Here is a 23,973-nt window from a genome sequence, read left to right as displayed (position 1 = left end):
ATAGTTTGTTTGATCCAGTACAGTAATATAAAAGGTACTGTGTTATCAAGCAAGTTGTCAGTCAGCCTTCTCCAGCAACCATCTTTGGCGCATAATCTTTATTTTCGTATCTTTCATGCAATTAACTGATAATTCGGCTTATTACTGTGTGAAGGCACTGGGGTTTTCATTGCTAAAATCCTAAAGGGAAGAAATATAGCATAACTTGAAAAAGTTCAAGCAACATAAATATTTTATCTCTGATCATTCTTGACTTTCCCCTCATTTTCCTATCATAATGTGATAATACTATATACAAAGACTAGGGTGGAATTTTGACTTTGGGTGGTGGTATAAAGCAGGTGACCAACCTCACAGTGTCTTAAACCTGCATAGGCTGCTTCTATCTCCTTCCCAAGCTTCACAAACAGCATTGTCGATAGTATCACAAACAGTGATAGTAGATCCATCACTTCAGTCTTGCCTCCCAGACCCGAGTTCTTCCTATCTCGGATCTATTTTTTTCTCCCCTTCTCTAGTATCTTCCCATCAAAATCCAAGATTTTTATGACATGCTCATCACTTTAAAAGTTTCTAATTTCCTGGTCTCAGCTTTTCACCATGGGTGCCTAAACCCTCTACACCTCAATCCCACCAGGATGGGAATAGGGCTGTCCACTTCTTGGAATGGAGGCCCAGCCAAACCCCATTCACCACCAGCTTCCACTGCCTGGCTTGAACAACTTCTCCTTTGACTCCATCCACTCCCTCCAAATCAAAGGTGTTGCTGTGGAAATTCATGTAAGCCCTAGCTATGCTTGCTTTTTTGTGGTATATGTGAAACATTCTTTGCTTCAGCCCTGCTCAGCAACCCCCTCGCCTCTTTGATTTCCTGGTACGTAGCTGATTGTATTGGTCCCAGCTCTTGCCCTGAACTGGAAAACCCTATTAACTTTGCTTCCAATTTCTTTCTTTCCCTCACCATCACATGGTCCATCCCCTACTCTTCTCTTCCCTTTCTCAACATCTGTGTCTCCATTTCAGGGGATAGGCTATCAACAAATATTCATTATATACCTATTGACTCCCACAGCTAATTTCACTACACTTCCTCCCACCCCACATCTTGTTAGGATTCTATTCCATTCTCTATATTTCTCTCTCCAGTGATGCCACCTTCTACACCACTGCTTTTGATATGTCTTCCTTTTATCTCAACTGAGGATTCCCTTCAACCTTGGTTGACAGGCTCTCGACTGTGTTTATTCCATTTCCTGCAGTTCTGTTCTTGACCCTTCCTAATCCTTCCAGAGCCACAAAAAGATTCCCCCTTTTCCTTACTTTCCACTTAACCAGTGTCCACATTCAATGGATCATCCTCCACCATTTCCGCTGCCTTCAACATGATGCCACTACGAAACACATCTTCCCCTCCCCTTTCAGCGCTCCACGATACCCTGGTCCACTCCTCAACCAATCCCAACACCCTTCCTGATCCTTCCCATGACACCTTCCCAAGAGGTGCAACACCTGCACTTTTACCTCCTCCCTTCCCAGCATTGTTTCTTTGCTTGTCCCATTATCATCTCCTTTTGTTTTGCACCATTATTCCTTTTCTCATTTAATCAGTCCCACCTTCTACCCCATCACAGATCTTCCTTTTTGTTCTTTCCTCCCCTTCCCCTGTCTCTTCACTTGCTTAAAACCTGTTACTTTTTACATTTTTCCCAGTTTTGATGAAAGGTCTAAAACAATGTAAAAGAACTTGAATTAACCATTCTTCTCTCTCCACAGACGCTGCCCAACTTGCTGAGTACTTCAGCATTTTCTGTTTTTATTTCAAATTTCCAGCATCAGCAGTATTTTGCCTTTGTAAATGGTCATTCATCTCATTGTTGTCTTAAGATCTTGCTGCATTCAAAATGACTGCCTTATTTGTGTATGTAGCTGTCAGTGAACTTCAAAAGGATTCAGTGTGCAATGTGCTTCAGAATTTTGAGAATTATAGTAGGACGTAGTAACTTTTCATTTACATACTGTAAGGATTCAGATGTCATAAAGCTGTAACAGTTTATATCACCACAGAAACATAGGAACCATGCCAGGGCTGTGTTAATACAGCTCCAATAGGGCACCATACCAGGGCTGTGTCTGCATTGCACTGACACTGATGTCATACCAGAGCTGTGTTTTTACATCAACACAGGTGTCCCTCCAGGATTGGAATTACACCACACTATTACCACTGCCAGATCAAGGGCCAAGGTTACTCAACATTTATACCTGTGTCACTCAAAGTCTGCTTGAACCACCCAAACAATCAGATAAGTCCGCTTTCACACTGTTCTGGTTACAGGCTCTCTAGAAATGTATTTTTAGAACCCTGGGTTTCATAACATCACAGTATCAGTCTAATAAAAACTTACCTGAGCTCCTCCTTTAATCGGTAGTATGTATTTTTTAGATTTTGATTTCGCACTGATACTGGCACATCAGGAATAAACCAAGATGCCAAGAACTTGATGCAAACAGCAATGTTCTAAAACAGAAATGGATACAGTTGTTTGATGTGATATTCTTACTATGCTTGTACAACCAAGTGCCCTACTGTATCAGAATTACTTATATAATATCCAATAAGATACAAATCCTCACATTGATTGGGATAAACAGAGATATTTATTGCTGTTTAGTGAACATTGTACAATACAGAAGATTAACTGACCTATCTAGAGCTCTAGAGCTCATTCTCCTTCTATGGTTGCGGTTAGCAGTGGACATAACATCTGCCAACATGATTCCATCACAAATTTTCTGCATTTTGTTCCCAGGGATCTTATTTGCTGTGTGGAGCAAGTTTGGAGTAGTAATATATCTCCTAATAGCTTTAGCACTGCTAGGAGGGAGGGAAATACTGTTTTGTGCACATGGTAGAAATGGCTTCTGCCTCAATTTATAGGTCAGTTAACATAGTTGCTTTCTCTTTAGGTCCCAGAAATGCTAAATACAATGTGGAATCTTAAGGCCCTGGTATTCAATGCAGTGTAACTGCACTGTATAGAGGAGAGCTATTATTTACCTCAAATAAAAGAAGGAAGGCCAAACGAGCAGCAAAAATGTGCCAAAATTGGCCAGTATGCTCATAGTTGTATTCATTTCTGTAGTCACGATACCTGAGATGAAAGAAGTTACATGAATAAACTCAAAACTTGTGAACCTAACGCAGTCAGAAATATGAAGCAAGCATTATATATTCAGAAGAACATCTCTGGTCCAGTACTAGTAACAATTAATGTTGCAACAAGAGTGATCAATAGCAAGATGCAGCACTTAGACCACAGTGTGAAATAATTGCTGTTGTAATTTTTTACAAAGTTTTGATTATCTAGACTACAAACCTTTAAAGATTCATTTACTGATGTTAGAATTTATTTTCACAAATGCCTGCATCAGGTTATGTTAAAAGCTAGATCCTGAAATAGCTGGATTCCCATTCAAGCATCAGAATTGTGAAAGATGGGATTTTTATTCACCAACTATCTAGGCCATTGATTACCCTTCCATCACAAACAATGTGGCAGGCCACAACTCTATTAGCACAACAGAGGCATCTACCCCTTCACTTTGATTGCTGCCCCACACTAACTTGACATTCTAAATGAGTGTATTAACACTCAATTTTTTTAAACCTCAGCTTTAGATAGATCTGCAACATTCAAGAGTAGGTAGAATTTTCCATTAAGGCAGAATCCCAGTGCATCTTCAGGCGGGTGAGTGTTCTGCCCACCCCAAAGACCTACTTCTGGCTGATTAAATCATGAAACAAAATATCTTGGTGGGCTCCTGATTAAATTTCTACCATCGTCGTGGAGCTTGCCTTTGGGAAGGATGAAAGTCATTGCAGCAGACCTTGGATCGCTAGCTATAAAACAGGCCAGAATTTGATGTCAAAATAACAGTGAGGCTAATGGCTTTCACCATTATTTATGTGCAAACAGTACAGCAATTTTAGTCGAGGGCAGATGCGCTGTTAAACATAGATATCCAAATGTTGCTGTCCAAGACGCAAAGTTTGCATTGTAAAAATGGCATCTTTCTGTCTGCCTCACCATTGAAATGTATATAATGGAGCGAGGTTGATGCATTTGAGTGGTAGATACAGACTAAACTTGCCATGAAAGTTCAGTTCATGTACCCACTTAACAGCATGATGAATGTTAATTACTACCAATCAACATCTCTGGTTCTGAAAATGAACTATTTCATGTGTGGAATCTCATTCTTTTAACTGTTTTAATGGTTGTTGGAGATTTTAAAAATACAGAAGTTTAACTGTAATTTTTAAATAACTTTTCATATCATCCTGTCAATCGTTCTGTCTCTTTTTCCTCTCTCTGTTAATCCAATCTTTCTTTCCCTCTCTTTATTTTTCTTCCTGTACCTAATTTGACACTGATCCTGAAATTCCTTTAACCGGATATCAAGTGGCACCCACCATTTAATAGACTTGGCCTTGCCTGTTTAATCTCCATGGGGAGGATTTTTTCCTCATCGGGCCAATTAAGGCCTGCCCAGCGTGAAATGCGAGCAGCAGCGCTCAGCGCTACCTGTGTAGGGAGGGTGAGGAGGGCGAGCGCAAACTTTGTGCATTCAAGTGGGTATGCGCTGGATAAGCTCCTTAAGGCCCAGAGCTGCTTCAGGGAAATGAACAATTTAAAACATTAAAAATTAAGATTTAAAAAAATGTTATAAAACATGTCCCCTCACGTGCAGGGACATGTTATAAATGAAATGTTACAATTTTTATTTTATTTTTATTTGCTGTTGGAAACCTCATCCCACCCGTGGATGAGGTTTCCTAAAAATGCAAAGGCCGCTTGGCCTTTTTGCCTGCCCGCCAACTGTAAGATTGGATGGACAGCACAAAATTTCTTTCAATTATAACTTTAATGGTCTCAATAGGCCTTTTAATTGTCGGCGGGTGCACTGCCGACTCAGGTGCGGGCCTCCTGACCGAAATATCGCGTGAGTGCACAATGACGTCGGGATGCTCGCCCGACATCATCATGTGTCATTTTACACTTGGTCGAGTGGGCTTGTGCCCGTCTGATGAGCGGAAAATTCTCCCCCATGACAGATTGCATAGCAAGGATGGTACCATCTACAGGGCATTTCAGATCTGAATGAATAAGGCTAGCTCCTTAACTCCTTAACTAATTAGATTGAAGGATTGTGAACTGAACGACATAAAGTCTGGATAAGGAAGTGTAAGTTGGAATGGACAAAATCAATGCAGAGTGGTAGCATGGAGTGGTTGTGAAAAGAGTGCAGCATTAACAGATTGCTGAAGTCTGTGATTTGGTGCAATTGGGAATTCTCTGGTGAATATTTCTCAAATTGAAATTCAGTTAAACATTTAGAGTTTGACGTAGAGCTTTAAACACAATAAAGAAACTGTAAGCTAGTTAAGATACCTAGTTAACAGTAATGGCACCATGTCTGTCTCTTCAGCAATATTCAAGTTCTGTACTACCAAGCAACCATTTTTAAAATAAAATTACAAGAACTGAACATTAGATATAAATAATTTAGACTGAGATATAAAAGAGCAGGCTGTGTCTGGACTGCAGTATGTGGGAGCTTTCGGACAGGGAAACTGTCCCTTGGTGAAAATATCTTCACTAGACGTCTTCTTGAATCTATACGGCTCAGAGTCATATAGCTGGGCTATGAGTTGGAGATATTCCAACACTTAAGCAAGGAGGAGCATCGGTTTAATGTCTCATCTGAGGGATGGCATCTCCGACAATGTAGCACTCCCTCAGTACCACACTGGAATGTCCACCTAGATTATGTGCTCAAGACTTTGGAGTAATATTTGAAGCAATCTTCTTCTGACTCAGGCGAGAATGGTAAGAAACAATTGCAATGCTGGGGGGAGAACGCGGTAGGGGTATTGAAAGTCAACTGGATGCATGAACTAAAATGGGTTAGTCTTGCTGACCATAATTATCTTATGACTGTATGAAAGCCCAAATACTTTTTGTTTAAAGAATTCTTCCAGTTCATACAGAAAATATATTTAATTTTTAATTTATAAATAATTTTCTGAGCTGCAGTGTGTCCCAGAAGTAGTAGTGTGTTTTTTCAGCATTATATGGTTCTGAAAGTCCTCTCAAACCACTTTGAAATTGTGTTCAAAGGAGCTGCTCCTAGATGCATGGAGCAGCTCAGCTGGAAGCAACACATGATCTTGCAGGTTTTCCTGCAGCTTCAAAAATTAACTTTCTTTCCCTTCTAATTAGGAAAAGAAGATATGACCCAAAATATGGCTGTGATGCAGCCTATGCAAACTGCTAATCATTCATAATGGAACTCAGTAGCTAAGATGTTTCATTCTGCTATGTTCTAAATCCATCATACAATTTTAGGGAACTCCTTGCGCTGAATGTTCCTGCAGCAGCAAGGGTGTCAACATGACAGTTCCGCTCGTGGGTTGGACAGCTGACCCTGCGTAATTACGGAGTTTCCAGCCAATTAGCTATTCATGTGCGAGTAGCCTTACCAATCATATATGTCATTACCTCACAGGGTTGAAGGTCCATGCGCCATATTTAAGGCGCACCTAGACAAGTATTCATTCCCTGCAAGCCAGCTGCATCAGTCTCACTGTCTGAGAGGAGATTTGTGAACGGGAGCTGCTGCCACACTCTCTCCACCCGCCACCCTTGGACCCCTGGAGCTGCTGCCGCCTCTTCTCCATCTGTTGATCCCAATCACCCGCTGTCACCCCATACAAAAGTGGACAAATGAGTAGCCCCACTGTTCAGCGGTGCCTCCCCAAGGGAGGTCCTGATTCTCAGGGATGGAAGGAGGAGGCCCTAACGCATGGCCAAGATGACCTAGATGGAGGTCACAGCAGAGATTAACAGCCATGGGGTCCACAACAGAAACTGGGTCCAGTGAAGGAAATGAATGAACAATCTCCTGTGCTCTGTAAAGGTAATTGGCACTTTGTGGTCACTGCAAAGTTGTGCTCTTAAGGGCATCAAGCAATATAAACATGCAAGTGGAGAGGGATTCCAGGCAGGAGTTTGGGTTGCAGGTCTCAGCATCAGATGGAACATGTGGACTGAATGTGTGGGAGCCACTTTATGCTCTGAAAGTTGTACCAGTTGCAGGACAGTATGTGTGTGGAATACTTACTAGGGCGGGCACAGGAGCTGTCATAGACAAGCATGCTCATAAATGGTTATTGTAGTATATGGGTCTGGCATAGAAAGGGTTAACGTGGGATAGGGTACAGTACTGCCCACGCTGTGATGTAAAGGAACACATGACAGAGATATGTGTAGAAGCAAGCATGGGGACAGCTCCTAGGTTAGACCTTATACTGTATATATGTACATAGTTATGAGTAGTTAATAAATGCTTACTGTTAAACTATACAATACTCAGAACCTCTTTGTGAGACTCACCGAACTACACTCAACATCAACATGGTTGCAACTATCGGAAAAACCCAGAACCTCACAAGAGCTGTAGCAGAAATTTAAAGTTTGGAAGAATAAAAGAGCAGCATTCTGACCTGACAAAAAGCACCAAATTGGAGTTGCAGAGGGAGATCGCCTGAGAGAAGTTCAAAAAGCAGGATTGGAAACAGAAGGCAGAAATAAAACTCCACTGTGCAACAGAAGACTCCATTGAATCCTATGGAAGACCAGCTTCAATACCCAGAGAGTGCAGAGTCAGAAGACCTAGTAGGGGCGAGCTAAAAATTTAAGTTCTTGGCCAGAACTAGTTTAAAAAGCTTTTCAATCATCAGCAGTCAGAACCTGCAGTTTTGAAAAGCATCGCGAACAGCCTGCGTTCCGAATCAACGCCTGACCATGTGACGGCTATGGTTGTTCCAATCAAAAAGAAAATCAAATAAAAAATTATTCTTCATTTAAATAAACCCTGCAAAAGCCAGGAAACAACACTTTCAAGACCCAGGAACCCTCAGATAGTGCGGGGAAGACCCAGAACAGCCGATCCAGGCAGTCACTGCTGCAAATTTTAAACAAGGGGCGAGGAACCTTTTTCTTATCACGGGCCATTCACACATAGACAAAATCAGTTGCAGGCCATGCACACACGTAAAAATCAACTTAATTTAATTTTTTTTAGACAGAATACAGGAAAGCTTTTTTGCGATAAGTTCACTCACCACATAACTGGCTTGCGTAACACTGTCCATCTCCTTCCTCAGTCTTGTGAAAATTGTTTGCTGTGTGTTCAAATTCTTTTTAAGTGCTTTAATTTTTCCACTTGCACTTGTCCTTGAAGTTCTTTATATTTTATGTGCTTTGTGCTGTAGTGTCTTTCTGCATTGGCTTTTTAATGACAGAAATCACTTCACAAATCAGGCACACTGGCTTGCATTTCACCTCCCCAAAAAATAGTCATTTGTCCATTTTTCATTAAAAATACAACACTCCGCTTCCACTTTTCTTCTTATGTTTGCAGTAGCCATTTTTTATAAGTAAACACACAGGGTTGGAGTTATGTGCGAATAACCCATACATCCTAGTATAAGAATGAGTGTTGAGACATGACAGGGAACGAGATGCATGGTTGGGAGGAAATTACAACTGCGACACACGCGTGACTTTTGAAAATTGTCATGCTAATGCAAACATGCAACTAACCACTCCACCATCAACAAATTTGAATACTATATTGTTAAATATTGTTAGAGTGCTTTCGACTGAAGCAAATTCGTAATGATGCTGACAAATGCTATTTTGAAGCAGCTACAGTCACAGGTCTATAAATTTTAGAAATTTTGCTGCGGGCTGGATGAAATTGAGCAATGAGCCGGATCTAGCCCATGGGCCGTAGGTTCCCCACCCCTGTTTGAAGCAAAGGAATCAAGACCGCCATTACTGCAGGAGCCTGCCAAAACCATCAAATGCGGGAAACTTCATTTAAAGCTGTACATGCATTTAAATTTTAATGACCATGGATCAAAAATCTACTCTACCAGACCAGTTTTGACTCATCCAAGGCCTAGACCAGTCACAAAATTGGGGACTTTGGAGAAATAAATTCCTTATATACATGAATGCTTCAAGCCTAGGCAAAAAGACAGAAGCGGAACAGATTAATACATGGCATTATTTGGTGGGTCCAATAGCCGATGATATAATAATTAGATAAGGAATCAATGAACCCTCAGTAAAATCTGATGAAGTTTTAAAATAATTTGACATACATTTTAATTTGTGAAGTAACAAGATCCTTGAGAGAGTTTAACAACAGCCAGGGGAACCTGTTGACTCCTTTATTAACAAGCTGTACAGAATAACTGAAGGCTGTGACTATGGTGACCTGAAATCAGAGCTAATCAGGGACAGAGTTGTTGTCAGAGTGGCGGACGATGCCCTTTCCGACATGCTTCAAGCTAAGGAAGATTTAACCTTTGAAAAAGCCATTCAAATTGTCAGGCAATCAGAAATTCGTTTACAGCACAGGTCCATCCTAAGGGACAAAAAGCAAGCCATGATGCGGAGCAACCCCCATAGTCAGCTACTAAAACAGCAGGGACACTCCAGGCCAAGGGAAGTAATACACTAACTGACCAGTATAGGGTGGACGACAAGCCAGCACTGTGGAACCAAGTGACCCCGCAGGCGTGACCAATGTCTGGCAATTGCAGCACAGTATTTTAACTGTAACCACATGGGGCACTTTGGAAAGCTATGCAAAGCTAAAACAACCATATGCACAGAGGATCCAAAGACAATCCACAAGTTCAAGATACCACAACAAGGAGAAACACAACCACGCTTCTTGGGTGAGGTCAAAGATTTGGAATTTTCATTCTGGAATGCACATTTCGGTGAATGGTTACCTCACAAACCTTGGGCATGGGAGGCAATGTAACCATCCTCTCAGACAAGGAACCATGGCTGGTGACCCAACAGCTGATGCCACTCATAATACAGCTGAAAGGAGCATGCAGCATCAAACTCCCAGTAAAAGATACTCTGTAGACGATAGTCTGGCACAAAAGGATATGAGAGACCCTATTTGTCGGCCACAACCAAGAATGCTGCCTTTTAAGCTAAAAAGCCTGTGTCAACCTCAACCTCTTACAGAAAATTGACGAGATCAACCAGCAAGGGCCTGGTTCCAAATTTCAAAAGGAGTTCCTAAGACTCTTTACTGGATTGGGGTGACTGAGGACTGTGTACAGGATAACATTGAGGAAGGATGCTAAGCCCATGTGCCTCTTCATACCACGGAAAATATCCCACTCACTCATGAAGCAAGTGCAGCAGCAGCTGGACAAAATGACAAAACTGGGAGTCATTTTCCCTGTCACTCAGCCAACCGAATGGTGTTTCAGGATGGGCCCAGTCCCGATGTCGACTGGTCCATACGTATCTGTATTGGCTTGACACAGCACAATAAAGCTGTGTTGAGAGAAGTCCACCCAATGTCCTCAGTGGATGACAGCCTAACCAAACTCTCTAAGAGCAAGTGTTTTTAAAGCTCGACGCTAACAGCAGCTTTTGGCAATTTCCACTAGACGAAAAGTCCAGATTGCTGATCACATTCATCACCCACTTTGACAGATTCTGTTTCAACTGCTTGTTGTTCGGAATTATTTTGGCACAGGAGATCTTTCAACGCATGATACCAGCCATTTTGCAAGGCCTCAAGGGTGTCATCTGCCATATGGATGATGTTTTGGTCCATGGCACTACAGTGGAAGAACACGACAAAAGGCTCACAGTGGTCCTAGAATGCTTGCAGGAAGCAGGGCTAACACTTAATGAGAAATGCGAGTTCTCCAGGACTACAATTCTTAGGACACATCGTCAGCAACAAAGGCATTACAGCGCTCCTGCAGAAAACAAAAGTTATCAGTCAGTTCCCAACCCTATCCCCAATTCTGGACCTCCATAGATTCCTGGGTACGGTGAGCCAATTAGCGAAATTTTTACCCAATCAGGCACAGGTCACAGACCACTGCGGCACCTTCTCAAGAAAGAACAAGCATGGTGCTAGGACACAAACCAGGAGCAAGCATTTGGTCGCATCAAAGCCACGCTGCTCTCAAATGAGGCAGTGGTGAGAGTGTTGAAGGAGATGTTCGCGAGCCAAAGCATCTCAGACCAGGTATGTCTGATAATGGTCCACAACTCACAAATGAATACTTCACCCAATTTGCCATTACTTACGGCTTCCAACACCGTACCAGCTCTGCAAGATACCCACAGTCGAACGGTAAGGCAGAAAGAGGGGTCTGCACCATAAAATCTCTCCTGAGGAAGAATGACAACTTCCCAACAGCACTGTTAACCTACAGGTCCACCCCACTATAATGTGGCTTAGCCCCAATTGATCTCCTGATGGGCAGAAAATTCCGCACACAATTCACAATCCTGCCAAAGAAACTAATACCAGCATTGACAGCCAAAGATTACCAAGATATCCAGGACAGAGAGCAGTCCTAAAGGTAGAAGCAGGCTTCCACCTACAACAAAAGGTACCGCACCAGACACCTGCCACAAAAACAACAGAGTCAAGGCAAGATCTGGAAGAATCATTAAACCTCCAGACCACCTGAACCTGTAAACACAGAGACTTGAGGCGGGTGAGAAAGGGTAGAAGAAGTAATGTAAATATGTTGGAAAACTGGGGGAGTGGTGGGGGGGGGGGGGGGGGGGGGGGGGGGGGGGGGGTTGTAGTATAAGGGTCTGGCATAGAAAGGGTTGACATGGGACTGGGTACAGTACTATCCACACTGTGATGTAAAGGAACACGTGAACCTGAGTCCAGAGGGCACTCTTGGATTAGACAGAGACGTGTGTAGAAGCAAGCATGGAGACAGCTCCTGGCTTAGACCTTATACTGTATATATGTATATAGTTATGAGTAATTAATAAACACTTACTGTTAAGCTATACAAGACTCAGAACCACTTTGTGAGACCTACTGAACTACACACATCATCTGACAACAGTTATGCACCCATTGGGATGACACTCAATCCTTCTGTGTGCCTGCAGGAAAACAGAGCTCACAACTTCATGAAGTGCTCCAAGACGGGTGGAAGTGTCCCCAACTTAAGATTCTTGACCCTCACAGAAACGAAGGCTTTGGAACTTGGTGGGGAGGAATAGGGATGATTGTGGGCAGACAGGGAGGCCGGAATTTCAAGGCATTTGAGTGAGGATGCCTCCAGTCTGGTACTGACAACTGGACATTCAGGAGTAATGCCTGATACATTGATGGGAAAAGTGATGGTGCATAACCGTGATCTAATTCTTTGTGTTCTCCACTGCAGGTCCCTGTAGCAAGACAAAAAAAAAGCAACCTTCCCCAAACTCCACCTCCACCTCTGAGGATGAGATAGAAAGCTCAGAGGATGCAGTATCATGTCATTTCCCTGCACCCTCCACCAGCGCAGAGGTATTCATCTTGGTGGGTATGCGTTTGAGATCAGGCTTGGTGTCACAATCTCATGATTGCATCACAGAGATGTCCCTGCTGCTGATGGAAGATGTGACAACCAAAGTCCCTGTCAGTTAGATAACTGCTGGAGACCAGGCCAATGCTGAGCCCCATGCTGATGACGTCCCTCTAGAATAGGCCCTAAGAAACCTGTTGGAGATGCAGAGGCAGGCAAGGGAACATCTGTAGAGATGCCAGAAGCCATGTGCAGCCTTGAGTGAAAAGTGATGGAGTCCATCCAAGTTCTGAGTGCTGACATGGCTCCGGCGTGCGAGCACTTGGTTTCCTCCATGGAAAGGTTGGTGACTGCCTTGGAGAGCCAAGTCCAGCAGAATACTCAGCGGATGCCATATATGAGCTCCGACCTGCATTCTGTGGGTCTGGCCATGGGCTCCAAACAGCAGTGGTTATGTTAAAGGAGGTTGAGGCACCTCAATCCCCTTCCAGGTGCACCTTCTCCTCCTGGTCTTAGGGAGGTGCCTCATGCACCAACAAGGAACAGCATCACCTCAGTGCGCTCCAAAGGTGCACTGCCACCCCTGCTCCCCTCTGCTGGTGTCCCGATCACCTCCAGCAGGTGAGGCCAAAGAGGGTGCACTTGCACCTCTGAGGGAGGCCCTCAACAGACCGGAGCCCTTTGGCCTTGGACCAACAGTGGACAAACATCAAGGTCATCTCCGGCAACAGGGCATAGCTGTCAGCAGGCTGCCTCCACCTCAACTGCAGATGTCAGGATTGCATGAAGGGGTAACGTTAGTACGCCTAAGGTAAAAAAAAATTATAATGGCACAAAGCTGGCATGGGTGTTTCTTCATTATATTTATATAATTCATGTAAATATATGGTTTGGAGCACTTTATTCATGTCTGTTGAATGGTTGTAATGTTGGGAGTTGTAACAATTGATAGGTGCGTTTAAGGATGTTGCACTTCATGGACGATAAATGTTAGGTGATGCGGCCTATGGAAAGGCTATTTATTGTGTGGCCTTAGAATCAGTGACATCTCTGAATATCTTGACATGCAGGTTTTATTCTTGGACAACCTTTGTAAGGTTTGGAACTTAGTTGGCAAGCAGCATGGTAGTGCTCACCCACTTATCATCCATCAGAAGCTGTTGTTTAAACAGTGTTTGTTGCTGACACAATCCATGTATTGCAGTTGAACTCATAGAGTTCTTAGCAAAACATTTTCATAATTTGGAGTGTGTATCACTGAGTCATGTGCAACTTCCTTCCAAATCACAAGTGTATGTGGCTTCCACGAAAGCATGCATATGGGCTTGCTCATGCCAAGAACCTCAGCATTTCTCCTTCTAGGTGCCAGAGGTTGCGGGCATGTATGTTGGTCTGGAAGGAGTGTTCAATTCCACTAGCGCTTCCATCACGATTTTTATTGAGGAGAAGCTCAAGAGATCTTGCAAGGGCCTCATTCCAGCTGGAATCTGGATGCAATGAAAGTGTCATGGGCCTGTCTGATGCCACTTCATCACCCTGGCATCTACAGCTACAGCTGCACTCTGCAATCCCTCATGAACATCAGCTTCTTCCCCTTCTTGTTATCCTGAGGAGGCATCGGGCACTTCCATCTTCCTGTCTGCAAATTCCTCACCCCTTTGTTGCATGAGGTTGTGTAGGGCGCAGCAGGCCACAATGATCCCAGAGACTCTCCCTGGCATGTACTGCAGCGCTCCACCTGAGCAATCCAGGCAGTGGAACATCATCGTCAGCAGTCCCATGGTCTGTTCTTTTGTTGCCCTTGTCAGGGGTGTAATGCCAAATTTTGAGGTGCTGGAAGTCTAAGAAAATGTGTTGGCCATGTCATTTCTAAATCTACTATTACGTTGTTTTCCAAGGTATTAATCATTTGAATCCCCAAATGTTAGTAAAACTACACTTTTTAAGTGAAAAATATTAGTAAGTACCAGTAGGCATTTTATTTCAAACCATGTGGTATTTTGAATCATTAGTCTACAGTGTAGCTTGAATTTCATTATGCAACAGTTTAATTATTGAATTACAGAAAACTTTACTTACTTCTGACTAGGGGATAGAATATAGAGGGAGCCACTGCTTTTCTTGATTTATATTAATAAACTAGACCTGGGTGTACAGGGCACAATTTCAAAATTTGAAGATGATGCAAACTTGGAAGTATTGTGAACTGTGAGAAGGAGCGTGATAGACTTCAAGAAGATATAGACAGGTTGGTGGAATGGGCAGGCACAGGGTGCATGAAATTTAATGTAGAGAAGTGTGAAGAGATACATTTTGGTCAGAAGAACGAGGAGAGGTGACATAAAATAAAGGGTACAATTCTAAAGGAAATGTAGGAGCAGAGAGACCTGGGTGTATAAGTGTATAAATCATTGAAAGTGGCAGGGCAGGTTGAGAAAGCAATTAATAAATTATTCTGAATCCTCGATTTTATAAATAGGGGCACAGAGTACAAAAGCATGAACCTTCATCAAACACTGGTTCAGCCTCAACGAGAAGGATGTGAATGTTTTAGAAAGGGTGCAGAAAAGATTTACAAGAATGGTTCAGAAGATAAGAGACTTCAGTTATGTGGTCAGATTGGCGAAGCTGGGGCTATTCTTCTTGGAGAAGAGAAGGTTGAGAGGAGATTTGTTAGACATCTACAAAATCATGAGGGATCTGGATAGAGTAAATGGGGAGAAACTGTTCCTATCGGCAGAAGGTCAAGAACCCTAAGGTGATTAACAAAAAAACCAGAGGTGACATGAGGAGAAACTTCTTTAAGCAACAAGTGGTTTTGATCTGGAATGCACTGCCTGAATCTGTGGTTCAGTTGCAGTTTTCAAAAATAAACTGGATAATTATCTGAAGGGAAAAAATTTTACAGGGCTACAGGGAAAAGGTGAAGGAGTGGGCCTAGCTGAGTTGCTATTGCAGAGAGCTGACACAGAGACAATGGGCGGAATTTTATGTGCCACTGGCGTTGGGTGTGCTTGGCGGCGAGTGGACAATATGGCAAGAAGGCCAGAAATCGGTTTCACAACATCGTGAAACCAATTTGTGATCGTCCGTTCAGCCTGTCGATGTCAGGCTGCGTTCCCCACCATCGGACAGCAGGAGCCTTATTGTAATACATCTGCATATTATCATAAGGCCAGCCTGCTGGAATCACCCCCCCACCACTGCTGGATCATCCGTCCATGTTGGCATGATTACATGCCCGTGCAGAACATGTCTTGATAAGTGTGATGCGCGGAAGTCAGGGCTTTGCTCACATCACAGACATCCGAGAAGCAGAAGATGCTGGAGCCCAATAGCTACAATACATTCCCATGGCATGCTCATGGACATGGCTCTGCTGCGAAGCAATCCACAGAAGTTGGAAAGTCACCGTTGAGGGTCTGCTTACAACAGATGATGGTCGAGGGGGTGCAGAGGAAGATGTTCTGGAGGATGGGAGAGGAAGGTCTAGGATCAACTGGCAGAGGAAGAGGTGTCAGGATGGGATGAGTTTGGGATGGGGGGAATGAATGTGTCAGGAAGGGGTGAGGTTGGGAAGGGGGGAATGAATGTGTCAGGATGGGGTGAGGTTGGGAGGGGGGTGAATGAAGGTATCAGGATGGGGTGAGGTTTGTAGGGGTGGAATGAAGGTGTCAAGGAGGGGAAGTCGGGGTGGGGGGGAGGGGGGACCGCGGGGAGGAGGGGGTAACAGGGGAGAAGATGGCACTTGGGGAAGTAGGTGTAAGGGATGCAGAGAAAGGAGGGAGTAAGGTTGGAGGAAGAAATAAGGGTAGAGGAGAGAGTTGGGAAGGGGGAAGTACTAAGGGTGGAGGAAGAAATAAGGCTGGAGGAAGAAGTAAGGGTGTCTGAAGGAGTCAGGTGGGTGGAAGCAGTAATGCTGGAGGAAGAAGCAAGGCTGGAGGAAGAAACAAGGCTGGAGGTAAGAATCGGGAGGGGGGAAAGACTAAGGGTGGCGGAATAAGTAAGAGTGTCTGAAGAAGTCAGGAAAGGGGAAGGACTAAGCCGGGGTGGAATCCGGGAGGGGGCGGGGGAAGGATCATGTGTGCAGGGGGGAGTCCGGGAGGGGGCACAAGTGGTTCGAAGGGGGGATGGGGTTCCAAGGGGGGAAGGGGTTCAAAGGGGAGAACGGGTCTGGAGGGGGGATGTCCAGGTGAACGTGCAAGGGAGGGCTCTGATGAGTCCATGACTGCTTCCTGGGGAGCGAACTGAGGGTGGGCGTGTAATGAGGGAATGGTGAGAATGACTGAGGGCAGAGTGAGGCAGTAGGGTGGGAGGGTGAGGGTTTGATGGTAGCGGTAAAAGGGAAGGTGAGGGTGGTTGGTGGGGACTCGGGCCCTGGGGGTGGGAAGGAGGAGGTCGGGGAGGTGAAAGTGGATGGGGGTGGGATTTTCGGGAAGGAAGGAAATGTGCATGTTCACCTGAACATCCTCAAAGGAAAAGGGATGTGACTGGTAAGTCAAGGAGGGGAGGTGGAAGGTGATGCCAGGGGGGTCAACAGTAATAGGGGAAAGGAAATGGGTGACTGGGGGAGGGGGAAAAAACGGGGGAGTGCATTAAAAACCGAATCATGACCATGCTGTCTAAATTGAAAGTGAAACGACTGCCTGAGGGGTGGTAGAGGCAGGAACCCTCACAACATTTAAGAAGTATTTAGATGAGCGCTTGAAATGCCATAGCATAATGGGATTAGAATAGATAGGCACTTGATGGCTGGCATGGATACGATGGGCCAAAGAGCCTGTTTCTGTGCTGCATAACTCTATGACTCTATGACTGTCGTGGTGGGCAAGATCACGTGGTGCACGAGAATGTGATCATTGGGTGGGCGGAGATGCAGGTCAGCTCAGATGGGCAACTGAAAGCGAATCCCAGCAGGCAGCATTCAAAATGCTCATGACATTGAGGTGAGTGTGATATGTGAAGCATCCGTATGCGTGGGAGAGCCATTGCACGAGGCTCCGAAAGCCCTGCCACTCACACACATGTCTCCCTCCAGAATCACTCATTGGCAAGCTGCTCCCTCTGTAGTGACAGAGGACGAGGTTGAGGGGCTCACAGGCAAAGGGGACTTGAAGGGAGAGGACAGCCTCTAAGGTTCCTGATTGGATGACGCAGGGGTGCTCAGCTGCCACTCCTCCTCCCTTCGGGTGCCCCAGGGGCCCCAGCCTGACTCCTTGAGGGGAACGAGCACCTGGAGGGAGGTCGAGGTGCCCTGTTTCCCTTCTGCATTGCCACTGCAGAAACTCACCCATGGATCCCGCGATGGAGTGCAGGTCTGCACACATCTCCTTGTTCTGCTGCCCCATGCCGTCTGCCATCCTCCCCATGGAGACTTCCATGCACACACATGTGGGCACCACTTCATCAGAGAGCAGGCAGACACACTCCTATGACTCATGTGCCACTCTGTTGAGGGCTTCTAACAGCTCTGCATGATGTTCCCACGCCTTCTGATGACTCTCCAAGATGAGTTGGAAGGCTAAATCCAGAGGCTCGTCATCTGACTCGGACCTCACTGGTGCCTTTTCCCCAGCAATCCTCTGAGTGCCAGGGAGCTCAGCCAAACCTGCCTCCTCCTGCTGCAGACATGTGTCCGTGCGGTGACTGCCAGATTGTGAACCCAAGCCTGCTCTAGATCCAGGTCCCACTGCATTGTGTGTCTCTGCGCTGGGGGAGGGTGTGGGTAAGCGCTGTGACGGGTCTTCCAGGTTACTTATTTCCAGCTCTTCAATGGAGGAGGTGTCCTTTTTGCTGGAGGCGAGGACCCGGGTGAAGGTGAGGGACTGGCTGGCTGAGGGTGTTGGTTGCTTGGCAGAGCTCCCTGAGAACCAAAGTGGAGATAATTAGAGCATGGCAGCACAGTCAAAAGCAGGAGAAAGAGCACTCAGATTTATATTGAGAGAGGGATTCTCATGAGGATGTGTAGGATGTTCTGAAGATGTTTGCCGCCGACCTCACCGTCACTGCAAATTTGGTCCATGTCCTCACCAGTCTGTGCAATCGCACACTCCTCAAAGTGAGTGAGGGGCCTAACGTGGGCCACTCCATCCCCGGCCTGGGACATCTCCCTGCTTGTGTGAGCAGGCTTCTCCTGCTTGGAAACAGATGGAGTGTGAGCAGGACGCATGGCACTGCGTAGAATGTTTGTGTGGTGAGCAGAGCCATGGACAGGATAAGGACATAAGCTCGAGGAGGTATGAGTCTGATGGAGATGTGAGGGTGTGTGACAGTTAGTGGTGCTGTCCTTTGAGGTGTGAGATCCCTGTGGATGTATGATGGGTTTGTGAGTGTGTGAGTTGAGACTGATGAGAAGAGTGAGTTACCCTGGTGGAACGGATGAGACCATTCATCCTGTAGCGGCAGTGGGTGCCTGTCCTCTTTTGCAGGGTGTTGGTGCTGATCACCACTGCCACCGCCTCACATGCTGGATTGGCGATGCAGCTGCCCATCCTGCGGCCAGGGCAGGGGTAGAGGACATCATGGCAGGCCTCCATAGTGCTCAAAAGATGCCCGAGGAATGTGTCACAGCTGCACTTTAAGTGTGGCACCCGGCGTGATGAAGTGCCGAGATGATGGTGTGGCGGGCACATGAGAGCCTGCCCATCATGGAAACAGCAGGTTTCCCGGGAATGCATAATTAATGCGGCGGCTTTGGGATGATATGACGTGAGAAGCCGCCATTGTGGCCGGCGGGTAAAGCGTCATTTTACCCGCCCGTTACCCCACTTAGTGCAAATCTAGGATGATTCTGCCCAATGTGCTGAGTGGCCTCCTTCTTTGCTGTAACCATTCTATGGGCAGGATTTTTCAGTCGGCATGTGGGGGCGGGCCCGACGCGCAATGAAGTCAGGTATGTGCCCTGATGTCATCGTGCTGAGTAGCGATGTTTCATTCAACGGGCGCATCCGGAGTTGGCTGTGCACCCACCGATATGTAAATGGCCTATTAAGGCAATTAAGGATCTAATTAAGGTTGTTATAAACACTACACGTCCAACCTTAAGGTTGGGTTACATTGGCACACAACTGAATTGCGCATTCCCAAATGAGGAGGGAGGCGCAGTTGAGACACATTATGAACCTTGCAATGACAGTGCAGGGAATCAGGAAAGTGAAGCAATGATGTCCATTAACGTGAGACAAATCTTCCAAAGTGACACTAATCGATCTCCTTGTTTTAACCCTTTGTTCACAGCGTGTAAATTCCACAGAGTAATAATGAACTCCACAGCAATTGGGCCAATGGACCAGCTCCAGGATCCTGATAGAAAGTCGGCACTGGACAGTTCACTGAGGAGAAGCCTCCCTCAAATAGTCTAATTTCCGGATGAACATCTACCCACATGTTTATTCCCAAGGGTGTAGTATTAGAGTGCAGTGAATGAGGTCCTCAGCACCTGGGCTGAAAGCAGCACAGCCAAACACCTGGCCAAAGCAATGTCATAGCAGCAGGTCATGTTGGGTGGGGAGGTGGACCTTGATATGCACCTGGCTCTGGCCGTCATTTCAGGGACGAGTACTATTGACACAGGAACAAAGCCCTAGAATCCACATTCACTCTCGAGTCATTGACAGAAAGAGGATCCTTGGAGACTAATACTGACACTTGTCTCTTTCTCATCGATACTGCAGACAGGAGACCATAAGAAAGATGGAGGCTGGATTTATCGCTGCCTGCATTATCGCTTACAGGCAGGAGAGAAAAAGGAGAAGATTGCGATGGAGGCATCTAGATCATCAAAGGGAGGAGCAAGACCCTCAAGACCAAGAGCCAGCAGGGCCATCTCCAGACAAGGGATGGGGTTCATAGAGACAACGTGCGTAGGCGGCTCACAACCAGTGTTGCTGACGGCTCCACATGTCCAGGGATCTGGTGACTCACATTTACTACATTCTCCTGGAATTGGTGTCACAGGGACTTGGAGGGCATCCATTGTTGGTGGCTGTGAAAGTAACGGCCGCTCTGAACTTCTATGCCAGTGGCTACTTCCAGGGTTCCACTGGGACCTCTGTGAGATATCTCAAAAGTCCACATATAAATGCATTCGTGAGGTCACAGACACCCTTTTTGCCAAGGCCCCCAATTATGTCAACTTCGATAGAGATCTAGCAAGCCAGGACGTCAAAGCACTGGGCTTTGCTTAGATTGCTGGATTCCCACAGGTGCAGGGTGCCATCGACTGCACTCATGTGGCTATAAAAGCTCCCTGGCAACAGGGACTGCAAGACTAAACCTGAAAGGCTACCACTCGCTCCCCACATCACCCTTGACCAGCTGTCATTGATCTTCAAGTTTCCCCCGTCATCATCAGTCAGCCCCCCGATGCAATGGAACTGCCCCCCATTACCCTCGACCTGCCATCCATCATCCTTGACCCACTGTCTATTATCCTTGAACTTCCCTTTGTTAACCTTGACTTCAGGATTTCACCATTGACCTTCCCTGTATGAGCCTTGATAATCCACAATCAAGCTAGACCTACTATCTTTTGACATTGACCTTCCTTGTATAGTCCAGCTTCCTCCTTCTGATCCCCACGAGACTTTGTAGGACTGCTACCACCCTCCATCCCTCTGTTAGCCATGCCCCATTCCCCTTTGACTGCAACCTCTGTTCCTCCCTCCCTCTCTCGGTCAGCCATGTCCCTTTCCCCTTTGACTGCCACCTCTGCCTCTCCTGCCTTCCATCAGTTAGCCATGCCCTGTTCCCCTCTGACTTCCACCGCTGTTCTTAACCTCCCTCCCTCAGTCAGCCATGTCCCGTTCCTCTTTGATTGCCACCTCTGTCTCTTCCTCCCTCCTTTGGTCAGCTATGCCCCATTGCCCTTTGACTGCCATCTTTGTCCCTCCCTCCCTTGGACAGCCATGCCCTGTTCCCTTTTGACTGCTATTACCTGATTTCAATTAACAGAGCCTTCACTCCATTGCTTGAACAAAGCTCCCCATAGAAGAAAAAGCAGCTCTGACTCACTCCAAATCCACCAGGAAGACCACGTCGCCTGCTGCATACTATGTTTAAGCAGTCGTGAATCTGAATGCTCAGGTTTCTTGTTTGCTGTTTACTTAATTGCAAAGGTACATTTAATCCTGGAAAAGGTGCATTACATTGTATTAAAAGGATTCCTGACGCTTGCCATTGTGAAGCTCAATCCACCATCAATCCACTACCAATTTATTTCAATAATTTCATCCTGCCATCAGGAAGGTGACTTTTTGCCTCCCATTCAGTTAAGTGCCTCCACCACCTTGTTTTCTGCTCCTTGGAGCTTCACCACATCCCACCCCTTGTGTCAAATAAGGTAAACAGGGTAAAGGATGAAAGGACTTGACAAATGTTAGGGTTCTCATGAACTTAGAGATAAGAAATGAACCTTTTCCAATAACTCAGTTTGTAAAGACCCTGCCTATTGTGTAACTGAACCTTACAGATCTGGAAGATCCCAGATTCATTCTCTAGTCTGTATTGAATTCACTAAGGATGACAACAGGGTGCTTCAATCGACCTAAGTGTTCTGGTCTAGGGAGAGGGGGAACCTGTTAAGACATCAAGTTCTTTTTATTATCCGGAGAATCCTGCTAGAAAACCTCGATGTGTGGATGTCAAGAATAGGATTAATATCTTACCTGCAGTGGGTTATTGGGAATCCCAACAATTTTGATCCATCATCCAAAGGAACAATTTCTTTTTCATAATTCTTCAGGTGGAATACAGAGAGGCTATTATTAACATACCCAGTCAAACAACTGCAAAGGAAACACATGCAGGTCAACTTGCACTTTTATAGTACCTTTAATATTACAAAATATGCCAAAATACTTTAGATGTAAGGGCTAATGTGGTTAACAATAAGAATAATGTCATGACTATGTAAGCTAGAAGGAAAACTAATGTATAAGTAAGTATTAAAACTGTCTAGGATATCCGAGTCTGGAGGCATGTTGCAGCTCTTGTGCTGATAACTCTAGATACAAGTTGCAAGAGTCAAGAGATTGGACCATGACAAAGAGGATGAGTATGCAGAAGCTTTGTGCAAATGACACCTCTGATTTGAGGCTCTCTGTGTACATGAGAGACCTGTAATTGAGGGCAAGCCGGGTGTAAGAAAGTGACTGGGCTAGCTTTGCCACAGTTTTGGCAAGATATAGGCCAGAATATTGCTGTCAGCGTGAAGGGGCTGGTCTGACACGACAATGCGAAAATGGCGTGAGATAATGTTGGCCGTTTGTTCCGACACCATCATACGTCATTTAGATCTTTCATTCGGCTGGCGCACGCCGGAGGCGGCTGTGCACCTGCCAAACTGTCAATGGCCGATAAAGGCCATTAAAAAACCAATTAAAGCTGTTTGCAACGCTGCCCGTCCAACCTTAAGGTTGGCGGGCAGGCGAAGAGCCCAAGCGGCCTTTGCATTTTTTAGGAAATCTCATCCACGAGTGGGATGAGGTTTCCTAAAACTTTTGTCAATGGAATGATAAAATTCTCCTGAATATAAAAACATGTCCCAGCTGATGTGACACTGTCACATGAGGGGACATGTTTAAATAATTTTGTACTTTATTTATAGCAAAATTTTTTAAGCAACTTAACCTTCCTGAGCATTACTGGCCATGCGTCATGCTGGGCGGGCCTTAATTAGCCCGCCCACGTAAAATGGCGGCGCGCAGCCGATCGCGGGTGGCGATCGGCTCCACGCTCGCTCCCAAGCAACCCGCCCAACAAAGGTAAGTTTCTGGCCATAAAATAAGGGACCCAAGGTAGGTTTGGTGTAGAAGACTTCGGGACGAGCTCAGGAGGCATTGAGGACTTGGACCAGGAGCAACAGGTGAGGGAGATGTGCAGAATCAACTTCTACCAAGGGCACAATGGATAATATAGATTGCAAGTGCCTCTGTATATCACTGCTCCAGTACTATATTGCATTAAGTCTTATGAGAAAAGTTTGGACAGTTTGGACCTGTATTCATTGGAGTGTAGAGGAATGAAAGGCGATCTTATTGAAACATGTAAGATTCTGAGGGGACTTGACAGAGTGGATGCTGAGAGGATGTTTCCCCTTGTGGGAGAGACCAGAACTAGGGAACACAGTTTAAAAATAGGGATCTCCTACTTAAGACAGAGATGAGGGGAATTTTTTTCTCTCAGAAGGTCGTAAGTCTGTGGAACTCTCTTCTCCAGAGAGCAGTAGAGGCAGGCTCATTAAATATTTTTAAGGCAGGCTAGAAAGTGGCATCGAGATCACAATCAAATCAACCATGATCTTATTGAATGGTGGAGAAAGCCCGAGGGGGTGAATGGCCTACTCCTGCTCAAAATTCGCATGTTTTTACTTGTACTGAAAGAAGTTAAATCACTGTCACTGATATGGATTGACTCTAAATCATTAGAAATTGAAGTCCAAAGAGGACTAAAAACTGGTGACCATTAACAGCAGGGTGCTGACTGATAGTTGATTTTTTTTTTCTAATATATTCGTTACCAGTAGGATCCTA

The 23,973-nt window shown here is 45.4% G+C and overlaps 1 protein-coding gene across 1 annotated transcript in view; it reads right to left on the bottom strand.

The window, feature by feature from the left end:
* Positions 1–1,678: 1,678 nt before the first annotated feature.
* The window catches only part of LOC144685067 (anoctamin-9-like), a 316,975-nt gene continuing 294,680 nt past the window's right edge, over positions 1,679–23,973 (bottom strand). The window contains exons 19-22 of the mRNA XM_078549602.1: positions 22,108–22,227; positions 3,059–3,152; positions 2,406–2,518; positions 1,679–1,724 (exon numbers count right to left, since the gene is read on the bottom strand). Of these exons, the coding sequence (XP_078405728.1) occupies positions 1,679–1,724; positions 2,406–2,518; positions 3,059–3,152; positions 22,108–22,227 (373 nt within the window). The remainder of the gene's footprint in view (positions 1,725–2,405; positions 2,519–3,058; positions 3,153–22,107; positions 22,228–23,973) is intronic.

Source organism: Cetorhinus maximus, chromosome 9 (assembly GCF_964194155.1).
Source record: "Cetorhinus maximus chromosome 9, sCetMax3.hap1.1, whole genome shotgun sequence".
Classification (NCBI taxonomy): Eukaryota; Metazoa; Chordata; class Chondrichthyes; order Lamniformes; family Cetorhinidae; genus Cetorhinus; species Cetorhinus maximus.
Note: the sequence above shows the minus strand (reverse complement) of the source record. Positions and strands in the feature narration are given on the sequence as shown.